Source organism: Lonchura striata, chromosome 3 (genome assembly GCF_050655825.1).
Source record: "Lonchura striata isolate lonStrDom1 chromosome 3, ASM5065582v1, whole genome shotgun sequence".
Classification (NCBI taxonomy): Eukaryota; Metazoa; Chordata; class Aves; order Passeriformes; family Estrildidae; genus Lonchura; species Lonchura striata.
This window is the reverse complement of record NC_140705.1, coordinates 114,344,487-114,360,400: the sequence shown is the minus strand read 5'-3', so window position 1 is coordinate 114,360,400 and position 15,914 is coordinate 114,344,487. Positions and strand designations below refer to the sequence as shown.

Sequence of the window (15,914 nt, the reverse complement as noted above, 5' to 3'; positions counted from 1 at the left end):
GTGCATCAGGGCTACAACCTGGCACATGCGAGTCCTTCAGTTGTAAGCAAAGTGTGGTCAGGGGCAATTTATGAGCTACCTCTGCTGTAGCTGATGTGATCAGCAAACCTGGTGGCTCCTGGGGGTGCCCTGTGTTCTCCTGTCACCCTGTGTAGATCTTGGTGAGAAGCACAGTGATGTTCCTGGTGTTTACCCCAGCTTTGACACAAGGCTGAGCAGATGGCATGTGGTGCTTGACTATAATCAGAGGTGGCTAATCCAATCTTGCAGAGTAATGGAGCCTCACAGGCTGGAAAAGAGCAATATTGTGCAATATGTGCTCCAAACACTGCAGCAGCTTTACCAAAACTAGTTCAACATCACTGCAGTGGCTTAAACCTTAACATGAGCTCATAGCCAAATATAACTTCTCACCCATCCTACCAACTCCAAATTAATTAACAACGTGAGCAGTCTAAGCCTGTACGGATCAGCTAGTTATTGTTGTATTCTGATACAGGTAATTTTATAAATCCAGCTTTATCTGTTGGGCCATGGCGGGGGGGGGGTCTCTCCAAGCCTGGATGGGAACAACAGCAGACCTTTTAGTCTCCATACAGCTGCACGTGGCTTTGGCAGTGGCTTTGCTGTGTTGGGCTTCTTCTGGGGTAGCGCCATCCTTGTGCTGCTCTGGGCTCTTGGTTGAAGTATTTCCCTGGGATGGAGCTTTGGGAGACTTGCTCTGGCCTGCAAGGCAGGTGTGAGTGTTTCTGGAGGGTGGCAGGGGCCATGCTGAACTTCCCAGAGGAGATGCGGGGCTCTGTGTGAGCGCAGCGGGGACACTGGGGTGAGGCCGTGGCTCTTCTCTTGCAGGGGTCAGCGCCTTCCTCCGCCACGCTGACACGCTGGTGGGGGCAGCCCTTGTGGCCGGCCTGGTGCTGCTGGTGGCCTTTAGTGTCCTCTGTGTCACAGCCCTGAGGGGACAGGCCCCCAGGAGGAGCCCAGGGCCCGAGGAGCCAGCGGCGAGGGCCGTGGAGGAGCCAGCCATGGAGCTGCACGACCTGGGGGAGTGCCTGCGGCTCGACCCCTTCCAGCTGAAGCTGCGGGCCAGGTCCCCCGAGTGGCTCTGGAGTGTCCGTGCCCACCCTGGCCAGGCGGGGCAGCCTGCCCCGCTCCCAGGGGAGCCCGCGCCCCGCTGACCTGGGCACTCCCTCCTGCATTGCCCCAGATTCCTGCCACAGCCCCCGGCTGTGCCACCCCCTCTGCGGTGTTCTGCAGACCGTGAATATCCCACAACAGTGCTCCTCATGTTGTGACTTTATTATTTTAATGCTTGCTCAGCTTGGGGAACAAAATGTTTGCTCCATGCCCCTGTACGTCTGCTGATTTATCCTGCTTGAGATCCACATGGGAAAATTAAAAACTTTATTTTTTTTGGAAGAAAAAAGGAAATAATATGTTTTGGTGCTTAATATGGAATTAAAAATTGATTCTTCATCCTGCTCAGTGCTGCCTGCTTTCTCCTGCCTCCAAGGCAGAGCTCTGCAGGAAGCCCTGGTGTAACCTGAGGATCTGTGGGGTGTTTGAGAAACATCTCCAGAACCTGACTTAAAATTTTGGTGAGAAACCTGGTCAGGTTATGGCAGGTGGGCTTTCACCCACTGAATGATGGGGACAGCATTTTTGGTGCCTGCAGCATTTTTGGATGCAGGCTGCAAAAACCCCACCACCACCTGGTCCTGGCCGGATGTAAAGCACAGCTGCCTTCCCAGCTTGTCCTGCAGCTGGAGCCCGGTAACTCCTCCGTTGGTGTCTTTTTTTAGGGGGTTTCAGCCGGAATTCCCGCTTTCCCCGGGATGGAGAGTGCCTGGAGCGGTGGCAGATGCCCCGCTGGAGGGAGCTGTCTGCCACCAAAAGTGGGAAGGGGCTGCCTGCAGCCGCCCGGGAGGCGCTCCCGAGCCGGGGCTGCGGGCCCCTGGCTCACACGGCTCAGCCGGGGTGTCCCGGGGCAGCTTGGGGCAGGATGTGCTCTGGAGGTGTGGGCTGGCACGTGGATGTGCCCGGCTCGGGGTTTGCTCTGCACGGCCGGCTTTACATGGGGCTGGAAATGGCTCTGCTTGCTTCTCTGCGGGTGAGGATACTGGTGAAGGAGTCCAAAGAGGTCCTGGGGTGTTTCTCTAGGATAATTCACTTCCATACTCTTCCCCATGCCCCAGAGGAAAAAAAAAAAAAAGAAGGCAGTTCCTTTATCTCAGCTGTTGAATTGCTGAAGAAGGAACAGTTGCAGTGTGGAGGAGGATTTGCCAAAGGATTGATTCAGCACAGATTGGGGCACTGTAAATGCCAGTGTTGTGTTGTGAGAACCAGGTGAGAGCACGTTGTTTGCGCTGAGGTGACAAAGGAACGAGCATCCTCTGTGCCCTGCTCTGGCAAGGCGTGGCTGTGCTGCTCTCCCGGAACAGGCTCACCCAAATTAGCTGCTGCTGCTGGGCTCTCCTGCCTGCACAGACAGGTGAGGCAGAGCTGGTGCCTCCCTGCACACAGTCCCCCCACAGCAGCTCTCTTCAGCACTGGGGCCGTCCAGTCTTGGGTAGTGAAACAGAGAAAACGGGTCTCCTGAAGACACCCTGATCATTGATTGCTTCCTTTGACATATGTGGAGCAAACCACCATTACCAACCATCTTACCAACCATTTTCCATGCATGGTCTTCAAAGTATTTTGTAAATAGCAGAGAATTAAATGCAAACAACTCCCTAGGAGGCAGGTAAGTGGGTGCAATTTTCCATTGTAAAGAGAAGGAAACCATTAATGTGTTTGCACAGAGTGTGCTTGTTTCCTTACTGAGATTAAAGATAATACTGTTGTTATCTTGGCCTCAGATTTGGTCAGTCACCATGTCCCCTTTTCCCTTCTTGGATCCACAAAGGGGGCTTGGGGGATCTTCAGGTTGCTAACTCTTCTCTCTCTCACTCAGGTGAGGTTTGGATCCCAAAGCCAAGTAACCGATAAGCAAATGGATGCTTCTGCTTTCTTCCCAGTTTTTCCAGGAGCAAGGTGAGCCTCACACTGAGCTCCTCTGTTGGAAGCCAGCTCCTTTAATGCAGCTGCTCTGTAACCCAACCATGAGGATCACCCATGGATGATCCTCCCATTGGGTCACCTTTCCCTGCAGCTTTCACCCAGGCGGAATGTCCTGCTGGTGCTCATGCACAGGGCACAGAGGAAAGCCTGGAGGGATGTGCCTGGGCAGGGCTTTCTGCAGCTGCACCCATGGCAGCAGCAGGTCCACCTGGGTCCTGGGTGCATGCAGGAGGTGGAGATGGCTGCCCCTCCTCACCTGGTGTGAAGTGACAGCACCTGCCCCTTATGGCTGTGCCTGGGAGAGATGTCAGGCTTTTACTGGAAGCACCAAAGGTATGTGTGTGATCTGTGTGAAACAGCAGGACAGAGCCAGGGACTGAGGCCACTGTGAGCAGTAGTTAGCAGTGGTTTTCCCTGTTATGAAACTTCAGTCCCAAATAGTGTTGATTTTTATTTTCCACTATGTCTAAAGAAACTGTTTTGCCTTATGCACTCTAGGCTGGTTTTAAGAACAGCCCATCCCTCCTTTCCTGCTCTCCCACTTGAATTGAGAGGGGCTGACATCCCAGAATCCCAGGATGGCTCAGGCTGGAAAGAACCACCGTGGGTCACCTGCTCCAGCCTCCCACCCTAGAGCACAGGCACAGGATGGTGTCCAGATGGCTCCTGACTGTCCCCAGGAGGGACACTCCACAGCCTCTGTGGGCAATCTGTGCCCTGCTGGGGCACTGCACAGGGAAGTTCTTCCTCACGTTCAGGTGGAACTTGCTGAGCCTCAGCTCCTGCCCGCTGCCTCCTGTGCCACTGCCCGGTGCCCAGCAGAGCCTGGCCCTGCTCTGGCCCCTCCCTGCAGACACTGGCAGCCATGGATCAGGTTCCTCTGGGTGTCTCTGCTCCAGGGGAACAGGCCCAGCTCCCCCAGCCTCTCCTAGAACGGAGCTGCTCCAGCCCCTTCATCGTCCTGCTCCCCTGTGCTGGGCCCTCTGCAGGAGCTCCAGGTCTCTCCTGTGCTGAGGATCCCAGCAGTGGACACAGCACTGCAGAGTGGCCCCAGCAGGGCTGAGCAGACGGGCAGGATCCCCTCCCTGCCCTGCTGGCAGTGCAGCTCCTGAGGCAGCCCAGGGTCCCCGTGGCCTCCTTGTCCCCAGGGCAGGGCTGGCCCATGGACAGCTGGGTGTCCAGCAGCACCCAGGGCCTCCTGTGCAGAGCTGCTGCCCACAGCTCAGCCAGCCCGTGCTGCTGCCTGGGGCTGCTCTGCCCAGCTGCAGGACCCTGCACTTGTCCTTGCTGAGCTCAGGAGGTTCTGCCCTGCCCATCCCTCCAGGCTGCCGAGGTCCCTCTGAAGGGCTCCCGGCCACCGCTCCCAGCTCCTGGCACCAGGAACCTGCTGAGCAGGCAGTCTGTCCCAAACTTCCATCCTCTGCTGCAGGTCAGGGTACTGGCATCTGCTCTTCTCTCATATCTGTGGATTGAATTAATAGGTAATAAAACAAGACAAATCTGCTGGATCTGTAAATCTGAATTTGCTCAGATTGACTGGAAGCTCTGCTGCTTATGACATCCAAAATGAATTTGTCACCTCGCTGTGCAGTGCTCTGCTTGCTCACAGCCCTTGGCCATATGAAATGACACACTCTGATGATTTATGGGCCACCACAAATGTTTTTTTTCTTTTCAGTAGGAACTGTTCTCTCATGTGTTATTGCTATGTCACTGAGGTGTGTGCAGAGGTTTCAGAGGGTCCAGGATTTACTTAGAGATTGACACATGCCCTAGGAACTGCAGGTGAAGAACACTATTTTTACATCAGCTGATAATTTTTTTCTGAGAAGACATTTACTAAGCCTGGTTGAACACATTCTCTCAAAATCTTTTGTGTTCATCTGACATTTTTTTTTTCCCTAGGTTTTGAAGCAGGCAGGGCAAACCTCATCTGGCCCCAGAGCACTTGGACGTGAACCATCAAGTTAGGGCAGAAGATATGGAGGCAGTTCCTTGTGGGAGACCCCTCATTCTTTTTGCACCTACTTCATCAGAAAAGCCAAGAAAAGTGGGAGACATCTCATTCAACCTGTGGTGGCTGTGGCTGCTACCTTAACCTGAGTAATGAAAGCAACAAATAAGGTATGGGGAGAATCACTGTGAAGGGAGCTGCTGGCTGTGAGTTTGGTTTTCTTTCCTACAACAAGCAGAGAGCTGGGAAAGGGATGTGGGTGCTCACAGCCCACTGGGACACCACTCGTGTGTCTTTGCTGCCCATCACTCTCTGCCAGCTGGTAGAGGCTGGGATATTGCTGTGGTCATTGTCATGCTGAGGGATGCCTCCAGAGGCTCTGATGTCCTTGTGTGAAGGGGTGGATTTAGGAGGACACCCCAGCTGAGTGCTGGCACAGGCTACTGGAGTGAAAATGTGGGAGTGTGGCTTCATGCTGAATGGTTTGAATGGCACTAAGCTGTAATGCAACCACAAACCAGGGACAATTACTCCTGGAGAAAGTGGCTTTTGCCCTATCAGCTCAAGTGCAGAAAATTGTAGCAGTATTTTGTTGACATGCTGAGTGATACTCCCTCAAGTGAGTGACTGTGATTAAGTTGAGATATATCTGCAACAGCTTCAAATTAATGAGGCAGAGCAGAGAAATGAGGCCTAGAGCTGGCATTTTTCTTCTAGCCTGGTGTAAAAGCCTGTTCTCCATCCCAGGGGGTGCAGCTGCAGCTCCCTGCCTACCCTGTGATATCACCTGAGGGTTTGATTTCTCTGCTGGAGCTGCTGCCATGCACACAGTGATCACCTGCAGCTGTCTGTGCATGCAAGCAGGGGCTCTGCAGAGCTGGAGGCTTTTGGGGAGTGGGGAGCACTCTCTAAGTAGTCATATTTTCAGGAAGGAGGCAGCACAGATTGTGAATTGGGTCTGTTCCCAGAGCATCTTAAACTCACAAGTGATTAGCTGTTAATTATTATGCAATAAATTACTTAATAAGTTAAATTAGTATTCTTCACAGTACCTATTGTGCCACGTGACATCAGCTGAACTGTGTGAAATACATGTAATTACTGTCACAGAAATGTAATTATAGCTCTCCCCCACCCTCAAATTCTTGTGTGTCCATCAGCCATGGCATGGGCACTTGGGTGATGTGCAGACAGTGCCACCATGCACCACCAGACACTTTTCCCCTACTTCCAAGCCTGCCTTCTTTTCCAATGAATGTCAGGATTCAAAGTACAGGAGGCAAAAAAATCTGTCCTCAGCTGTGACTTAACTCTTAGTCTCAGTGTCAGGCTTAAAAGCACCCTGAAGCTAATGTTAAGCTCTCATAGTTAGACTTAAAAGAGAATATTTAAAAAATCCTAGTGTATATGCTGATTTAATCTCAGTTTTTTTTATAAGTGTTGTTGCTTTATAAGGCTTTAACAGTTAAAACCCCAAGGAAGGGTGCGTTCTCCTGCTGGAGTACTTCAGTATGAAATGTTTTTGTGGTGACTTAACTTTGTTTGTGGCCCTGAAGAGGGAGGGAGAGGTGGAATCGCTTAACTGAGATCATCAAAATATTTGTGCTGGTATGTGTGTTTTAGATCTGCCCTTGAAATTATTCACTTAACCATGCCTTAATTGTTTTGGGCATTTGAACTTTAATTTTCCCCCCTAGTTCTTGTTGGTGTGACTTGTGCCAGTTGGCTGTGGGGGTCTGTAATTGTGGATTTGGGTGTTTTCAGCTGCTTTTTGGGAAATGCAGTGGTCTGGCTTTGCTCAAAGGTGGAAGGAGAAATAGGGATGGAGAAAAATATCTGCATGTGACTGAATAAGTGCAACAGTTTGAACTTAATCAGCCAAAATGGGTCTCTTAAGGGCGGGTTGCACATGTGAAAGATATATTGCAGTAAAGATGTACTTGATTATGCCAACAAATGTGGGATAGCACGAAGCTATCGAGGATAATAAGCGCTAGATATTACAATGGGGATTTCTCACATTGCTAGCAAGGGGAAAAGCTGCCCTGCCTCGCTGCTGGCTGGAAACACCAAAGAGATTTCCAATTTATTTTTCCCCTAAAAGGATCCAGGCAACAGCATCCATGTGCATGCTGCTGTCAGCAAAGCCGGTGGCTCCATTTTTCTCAGTTTGCAGCTCCCACTGCTGCAGCAGCAGCCAAACCAAACTGCGACAGTCCCTGAGCACAGCCCCGAAAAAAGCACCATTTACGTGTCTAACCCATCAAAGCCACGCAGAAGGGAGAGCAGAACAAGCTGTGTGAAAGCTAAAGAGTGATGGGTGGGAAATACCAGGGCTGTCAGTGCCAGGCTGCTGCAGCACTGAGCCAGCAGCGGGTGCCTGCTCTGCATGCAAACAGCACCGGCCTTTCTGCAGGGCTGCCACACGTGCCTGGAAAAGTGCCTGCCTCCCAGGACCTGTGGGAAGCTCTGCTCTGCATGTCCTTCATACAGGGTGGCACAAGGTGGGCAGCACCACATAATGTTTGGAGCAAGCAGGACTGCCTGCAGGCTTTCAGCTTTGGGGAGAAGGGTCCCTCAGCCTTCAGCCCCAGAACAAGGCGTGTTCCTGGCTGATTTCAGCAGTGCTGAAACCAAAAACCAAAGCAGGAAAATGGCTTAAAGCACTGCACAACTTCTCTGAATGTCCTGACCTGCCCCCCACCCAAAGTTGAAGAAGAGTAAGAAATGATTATTTTGATTTTATAAGCCCAGATGGCTTGTTCAGCAGGGCAATGGGCAGAGCTCTTGCCTGAAGGAGGTGGGGGCAGTCCCTTTTCCCAGGTAACAAGTGCTAGGACAAGAGGAAACAGCCTCAAGTTATGCCAGAGAAGGTTCAGATTGGAAATTAGGGTGAATCTCTTCTCCAAAAGGGTGGCCAGGACAGTGGTGGTGTCATTGTCCCTGGGGGCGTTCAAAAGCTCTGCAGATGTGGTGCCTAGGGACCTGGGTTAGTGGTGGGCCTGGCAGGGCTGGGTTATCAGCTGGACTCCATCATCTCAGAGGTCTTTTCCAGTCTTTTCTGGTGTTCTGTCACTCTTCAATTGAAAGTTGTACTGAGAAATGCAAACACAGGCAAGTGTTTCTAACCCTACTCACACCTGTTGTTTTGTTGCAGGTGATGTTCAGAAACAAATTACTCTTTCAGTGCATCCTAAAAGAACCCTCAGAGAATTTTTCTTGGTTGAGTTTTCATTCTTATTATCCAGTCTCTGTTACCACTGTAATATTTCAAGCCTCTGGGAAAAAAAAAAAAAAAAGTCCTATTCAAGAACAAAGAAACACACAGCTTTTCTTCATTTCAGTCTTTTGTGTCCAAAGGACTGTCCTTAACTCAATAACTGAGTTTTTTATTGTCACATTTCACTGTCCGTGACTGCAGCCAGCCTGGCTAATCCTTTTGCTGCTGCCTTATCAGTATTTCCCTAAAAAAAGGACATTTTCCTTTTATTATCACCTTCACACCCACTCCTGAGTGCCTGGCAGGGTTTGAGAATTTAAAATTATTTTTTAAATGCAGTTTTACTTAGGAAAAAGGAGCAGCTTCAAAATATTTCCCCACCCCATGTTTTTATACATGCTTTGCTAAGCATGATAAATCATTTGGAAATGGGAAAAAAAAAAAAGAGTGAGATTTAGGTTCCTCTGGGATTTTCAAAATGAAGGTTTTCAAAGATTTGCTGTTCTCCTACTCCCAGCTGCTTTATAAAAGGAAGATTTGTTAAATTTCTGGTTGTGGAAGAAGAATTTGCTTCAAATTGAGGTGTTTTAAAAGCCAGCAACAAAAATTAAATACAGAGCCCTTTAGCTATATATTGTAATTGTTAACTATTGCATTAATATACTGCAGAAGATACTCAAATATCTTGCTCTTGCAAACTTTAATCTTGTGATAAATTTTGTATTTCTTGTGCAAAAGGCCAAACAAAGAGAGGAGAGATTCCCATGCTCAAACAGTTTGTGTAAGTGAATCAGGAGCTCAGACGCTGACTCTCCGACTGACAGGAATCTCTCTGGATTGACACAGGCAGTGGCTGCATGGGCTGAGAGGCTCTGTGCAAGGCTCCAGCAGTACAAGTGATTATCAACAGGTATCTCTGACATTCTTCTCACCTTCATGAATTCAGCTGAGTGTTTTCAGTGCATGGAGAGTGTGGTAACTGTTGTGAATGCAGGCAAACCTGATGGGAAGAGATGATGGTGTCTGACTCAATTCAGAAGGCTGAATGATTTCTTTATTATAACTATGCTAAAATACATTTATATACCATATAAAGGAAGATGCTAAAACTACAAACCTAATTGTTCTATCTCTCTAACTCAATTCATGACCCTCTCTCAAGAGTGCAGCCCCAGGTGGGTTGGATTGGCCATCAGGCTCAAACAATCCTCACCAGAATCCAACCAAGCAACACCCCAGGTAAACAAATCTCCAAGCACATTCCACATGGGAAAACAAGGAGCAGAAATAGGAATTGTTTTCTTTCTTTCCTCTGTGCTCTTTTATGAAAAATCCTGAGAGAGAAATATGCTTGCCACAGTAACTAAAGAGTGCTCAGGATTTTTCCCTGATTATTTTACTTGGGAACAGCTTGGGCCCACCAGTGTGAATATAGAAGGGTCTTTTCTATCCCTTAAAGTGCCTTATTTCACAGACTGCAGGAGCTCCTGCCCTGATACTGGAGGTTCAAGGCAGCTCTCAATGAAATCATTAGGACTTCCCAAATTTCACCAGGGAAGCCTCAGGCCTTGGCTGTTCTTGCAGCTACCTGCCAGATCTGTTCATCTCTGTCTACAGTTCCTCTGTTGTGCTCATGTCTCTTGGCCAGTAAATGCTTTCTAGGGACTATACTACTTTCAAACCTTGGATCATCTGAAGAAGAAAAAGTGCCTTTTTTCCCATAAGATACTGCAAAACTTGCATGTATTTAATGAATGTGGAACTGAGTGCTCTAGGCTGCTGCTTAGCTGGGGGAATAATATTTCTGCTGAATCCCTGAAGAGTTCAAGCTAGTAAATTTTTACATGTTTTTTCTTTTAATAAATTCTCTCCTTCATGTACCCAGGGGCAACTTTGGTGGCACCAATCATCAACATACACATTTTCTCTCTGTGTTACACTTCTTGAACCTATTTATTCCATTATAGTTTAAATTCTTCTTGCTCTTATCAGCTGAGCCTTACATACAGCTTTGCCTGCCTCCTTTAGCAAACCTCTATTATCCCTGCTTTATTTGAAGTACTGAACAAAGTTATTTTTAATTGTTGCTATCTGACCTTTGTCCTGGAGAAACAAAATTTATTTTTCAAAAGAATTGACCTCTGCAGCCTTTCTCAGCTGTTGGCCATCTTATCAGCCTCTGTAATGATGCCAATTCCACCTGCTTCATCAACTATTTAAAGATTCACACTGAGTCCAGTCCAGTTTATAAGAGACAAAGGCAACAGTGAAATGTATGATCTCACTCCACTGGGTGCAATTCTTTCAGCAAATGTAAAGAGTGAGCTGTTGATATGGAAAGGTTAATGCTGTACCCTCTTTTTTATCAATTGTCTGTTTTCTATCAAATCTATGTCTTATCTTGTGTCTGCTTTATCAGATCTGCTTAAGCAAGGTACACATTTGAAGCCTCTGCTAAATTTAATTTCTCCTTCTTGAAAGTCCTGCAACTATTAAAAAAAGAGAAATCCTTTTACAAAGTCTATTTTAGACAAGGGACACAGGCCAAGTTCAGGTATTAACCATTTGCCAACTATGCCCTTGATCACAAAAATACTCCTCTCATCTTCAAATTGATCAGTAACCTAAAATAGAGCATTTTAAGATAATGCACCCATTCCTAATTTCTTTTATTCAGTTAAAGGAAATACATTGGTACAAATTTCCCTGAAAATTGGCTGTTGGCCTTTCCTGACAGTAAACTTCATGAAGTAAAATAACTGATTTCTGTTCCCAGGTTTTAGCCACTCAAAGATCTTGATTGTGAAGGGAGAGCTGCTGGTAGCAATCCAGAGCACTATAAAAAAATACTTTTTGGGGTGTTCTTGGCACAAACTGCAGTGTGGCAGGAAGCCACTGTTGTACAGCTTGTGTTCCAAACTGTCTGGGTGCTGCTCAGTGAACTCCCACGTGTTTCCAGTGGTTTTGGGTTCCTTCCTTTAATTTTGGTTTCCATCTATTCTCTAGAGGTGAGGAAATCCACCAACCCCCTCGCTGCCCAAATACTTGCTCTGCCAAATCTTAAATTCTTATGTTCCACTTGGGTATTTTTTTCCTTCTTCCCTGGTGTCTCACCAGTTCTTGTGAAATTTGGAAACTGAAGGGAAGTTTCATTGTGAAATTAAAACTGATAATTATGAAATTAAAGGCAGATTAGCAGATCTGTTAGGAAGAGTGTGGGTAGAGATCTTGTCTTTATCAAATATGTTGCTGAAGATTTACCTCACTGGCTGATTTCTACCTTTACCATTTCCAGACAACTCTACTTCTAACAGTGTTTTTCTTAATTCTATTTCTCTCTCCTCCTCCCCATCTCCAGAGAACTCTGTGTCCTTGTGCCTTTGGCTCCAGTTGTCTTGCATGGCAATTTGATCTTCCAAATGCATAGTTTTTTTATGACTAAAAGCAAGGATTCTGAGTTATACCTCATGGCCTTAGCCTGGAGGCCAGCTCCTTGTTGCTAGCATTGGTGTATGGTTGACTTTTTCAGCTTCATGTTGTATTTCATGCACTTAGTGTTAAAAACCTTCCTTCAGCCTGTTTTTAGCTTTCTCCATTCGTGTAACTGTGGTTGACATTAAAAATATGCCCAACGCTCCCTTTGCATCAGTTAAGAACGCTTTGACAAGGATTTTCTAATGCTGGGAAAGCGTTTTAGAAATGCTGTAACTTCTGCTTAAACCTCAGTGTGTCTCTCTCAGGCTCTGATTACAGGGCTCTAAATGTTTTATATTAACTGTTAAAAGGCACTCTTAGAGCCTCTTAGAGAAATCCTCTCTTTCTGTGCAAAAATCCAAGATGGTAGTTCCTTTAAAACAAAGGGATGTGTGCTCTGATAACATAAGCTGTATAATAATGAAATGAAGAAGCAAACTTAGTGTAATTCATTTTCCCATTCATTCATGGATTGAAAGGAAAACGAACCATTTTGGCAAAAAACAAAAGCTAATTCCTTTTTCTCACTTGGGGTTCTGTAAGCTTTAAATATTCAACATTTTTAAGAATAATGTGACTTTCTCATGTTAGACTCATCTTCCTTCCAATCCTTTGAGCAGTTTGCATGCTTGTCCAGCTTTCAAAACTGACAACTCTCGCCCTGCTCAAAGGTCTCAAAGGATTCCAGGGAAAAATTTATTTTAATGTTTCATCTCTATCACTCCTTGACAGAAAAAGTGAACTTTTAGCCATTACCAAAACTGCAGAGGATAGCCTAAAATTTAATACATACAACAGGAATGAGAGAACCTTGGTATTTGCCCTGGCTTGGGAAAAAGAGGTTCTGACATTGAGTGACATAAACCTATTTTTTTAATGGCTACAATTTGTAACTGTTCTGCCTGGGAAAATTGCACCATTCTGACTTGGTAGTTAGAATTGTAACTAAGCCAAAGGAGATGAGCATAAGAATTTCGTGGAATGAATACCTTGAAATTACATGCCTAATGTAGCAGTGAGGAATTTCTAAGAGCTGGAATTACCTGGAACACCATCACTGAAAGTGTAATCTTTGTTCACTAACTTCTTTTTGAGCCTCAAGATCTCTTGGGGCTTTTGTTTCCAGTTTGGTTACAGACAAAATTGGTACCAACACAAAAAAGTGTAGAAAAGATTTATTGTAAACAAAAGAATTTTGTGCAAACAGTAAAGAAAAAGGCTTGTTTTTTTAAAAATGCCACGAATTTGTAACACGTAAAAACTCTCCAAATCTACTCACTCCACAAATAGCCCAACCAAGTTGTGCCATTGGGTTTGATTTTCCTTGCAGAAAGGAGCTCCAGCCTCTCGGGTTTAATGCTGGCTCTTGAGCAAGACCTACGTTTTTGATAGCTCCTCCAGCCCGTGGAACTCGCTGCGGCGGAAGCGAGCGGCCAGCGCGTTCACCATCCTCTTCAGCGCGAAAAACGCCGCCGCCGCCTGGAAGGACAGGAAGGCGGCGAAGATGATGTGGAAGGCTCGCTCCAGAGAGTGGATCTTCAGACCTTCGTTAAACAGCAAGAAGAGAATTATAGGCAGCTGCGGGAGGAGAGTCAGGAGCCAAAAGCCAGCCAGCTCAGGGACCTAAAACAGGGAGACATCACCTATTAAAAACCTGACAGCCGGGATGAAAAAATCCAAAATCTTGTAAAGACAACACAATTCTTATTAATTTTTCAAAAGCCAGCACGTAATGTGGAAAGACAAAGTGAGGTGGCTTCATATTTCCATATTCTGAGTTTTAAAGTGTACTTATATTTTCTGACAAAACAATTTTAGAGAGTGAGAGAGCTCTCTTCTGAGGGAAAACTACTTGAAATTCACAAAATTAAATGGAAGCCAATGCCAATGGAACAGAAGATGCAGAGTGCAACTGAAAAGAAATAACCACGTCCTCAACTTAAAATCTCTTAAATAAAATGCCTGCCACTTAATGCTCAACTCCCAAAAGCAGAAATTGCAGAAATTATGGTGTATATCTGGTAACTTACTTTCTCCAGGAGATTGCCCACATATCCCAGGTAGAGTCGAATGAGCTCTGTCAGAGAGACCAGGATCATGATGGTGACCAGGATGAACTTGTAATAATCTGATAAGGCTGGATACTGGAGAGGAAGAAGAAAGTGGAAGTTTCTGCATTGCTGTCTGTGGTTAAACGCTAGTGGCATTCAAACACTCCTGAACCTCCGGTTTCCATGAATTCCCAAATCAGTGTAAAAACCTCTAACTCCAGTGTCTGATGTAACATACATTTACAAACCAGCACTTTCCTTCCTTCTCACCTTCATGTAGAGGACGGCAACTGTGATGAGCCACCAGAGCGGGAAGAAATAAACATTGAAATAGAGGGACATCTGCAGTGGCAGGCTGGAAAGGATTTCACAATCTGTACAGAGAGAAAGATTTTATCACTCCAGCTGTAAAAGTGACAGGGTACTGCTCCATCCTAGCTTCATGCAGGGCAGTAATTTGACTCTTCCCAGTCAAATTAAATATTAAGAACAATATTTTTCTTTATCCAGAGGAAATCTTCACACCTTATCTGGAGTTACATGATTTCCTGGAATCCAAGGCACCTTTTGGGTCCTGGGACAGAGCATTTTATAATTTAGTTATATATGCAAGCTGAGTGTCCAATTGTTGATTACCTGGGCCTTTTAGCTTACTCCACTATCTCTGACTGAGGCTTATTTCAAGAGAGCTGCTGGAGAGCAAGCTTGCAGGCCCACTCTTCATTTTCAACCTTTTATTTAAACAGACACTTGGATGGAAGCCAGTAATTTGTCTGATTCTTAAGAGGTAAGAGTTTCAAATATGTGTCAAACTAAAGCTCATCCTTTCAGGTCTGTAGAGGACAAGATGCAACACAATGTAGAGAAAACCAAGTCTCAAACTGCAACATGTGGACAGTAAATTCTGTAGTTACAACTTTATAATAGACGTACAAGGTCAGATTTAAGGAAAAAGTTACTTAAAAAGCAGAGAAACCAAGAGTCAAAATTTCAATTGTGATCACAACATTTAGGTACGTTAATGATTTCCTTGACTTGGAATTGCTATTTATAAATTCTATGCAAGTTCTAGAGCTGTGTTTGGATGAACAATATAAGCAATATAGGCCAATTCTAATTAATTTTTCTATCCCTAAATTAAATCAACGCTTACTTGCTGGGATTGCTAAAATTAATGCAAAAGCCCGACAGTATTGCAATATGGCCGTTGCTACAGCAACCCCCCAGGACCCGTTTGTGTACAACGGCATTTCTGCAATGCCGATGTGCAGGATTCTCGTTTGGCTAGCCGAGCCCCGAAGGAAAGGCTGCGGGGCGCGGTACCTGCGCGGGGGCCCGGCGGGGCGCGGGGCCCGGCGCCGAGCGGCGCGGAGCTGCCGAGGGCCGCGAGCCGCCGCCGCAGCGCCGCGGGCAGCCCCGGCAGCCCGGGCAGCCCCGCCGCGGGCCCGGGCAGCCCCGCCGCGGGCCCGGGCAGCCCCGCCACGGGCCCGGGCAGCCCCGCCGTGGGCCCGGGCAGCCGAGCTGTGGGCCCGGGCAGCCCCGCCGTGGGCCCGGGCAGCCCCGCCGTGGGCCCGCGCCGAGCCGTGGGCCCGGGCAGCCGAGCCGTGGGCCCGGGCAGCCCCGCCACGGGCCCGGGCAGCCCCGCCATGGGCACGGGCAGCCCCGCCGGCCCGGGCAGCCCCGCCGTGGGCCCGCGCCGAGCCGTGGGCCCGGGCAGCCGAGCCGTGGGCCCGCCCGGCCCCGCCACGGCCCCGCCCGGCCCCGCCACGGGCCCGCGCCGAGCCGCCGGAACGGGCGGCGCAGCGGAGCGCCCGCCCCGCGCCCCGTTCGTTTCCTTCTGCTCTACGCTTTGCTGGGAGCGGCGGCCCCAGGAAAGCTGCTGCGGAATTCTCCCCGATTGATCCAGCTTTTCCATCTGGATAAATCCTACAGCTTGATGGTTCTCCATGACGGGGGGACTGAAAGAATGGTGGATATTCTGTGTTGCCACTGAAAATGAGCATGAACGACTCATTTTATGAGGGATGCGGGTGTAACTGAGCTAGAAAATACCTTTTCCTCAGGGAAATCTGTGTGCGCTACTCTGTAGTTAAAAGCTGTGCTTTTACCAACGCAGCCTAGCCCAGTCAGCTTTGTCCCTTACTGGGGTTTC

General features: G+C 47.6%; 2 protein-coding genes across 7 annotated transcripts in view; one reads left to right on the top strand and one right to left on the bottom strand.

Moving 5' to 3' along the window:
• The window catches only part of LOC110474866 (uncharacterized), a 41,582-nt gene extending 28,809 nt beyond the window's left edge, over window positions 1-12,773 (top strand). For 5 of the 6 annotated variants that reach the window (XM_085577235.1, XM_085577232.1, XM_085577234.1 and 2 more), the window contains one exon: window positions 853-2,923. In XM_085577235.1, coding sequence (XP_085433361.1) covers window positions 853-1,178 — 326 coding nt within the window. In that variant the 3' untranslated portion in view covers window positions 1,179-2,923. Of the gene's footprint in view, window positions 1-852; window positions 2,924-2,956; window positions 3,037-4,968 lie in introns of those variants that run through there. The other variant, XM_085577236.1, reaches the window with a different exon arrangement.
• A 100-nt stretch (window positions 12,774-12,873) lies between these two features.
• Window positions 12,874-15,710, bottom strand: TMEM17 (transmembrane protein 17). The gene is made up of 4 exons (XM_085576227.1): window positions 15,086-15,710; window positions 14,033-14,136; window positions 13,742-13,855; window positions 12,874-13,334 (listed from the first exon to the last, which is right to left on the bottom strand). Exons 1-4 carry the CDS (start codon window positions 15,708-15,710, stop codon window positions 13,089-13,091), a joined length of 1,089 nt encoding a protein of 362 aa, XP_085432353.1. The 3' UTR covers window positions 12,874-13,088.
• Window positions 15,711-15,914: the final 204 nt, after the last annotated feature.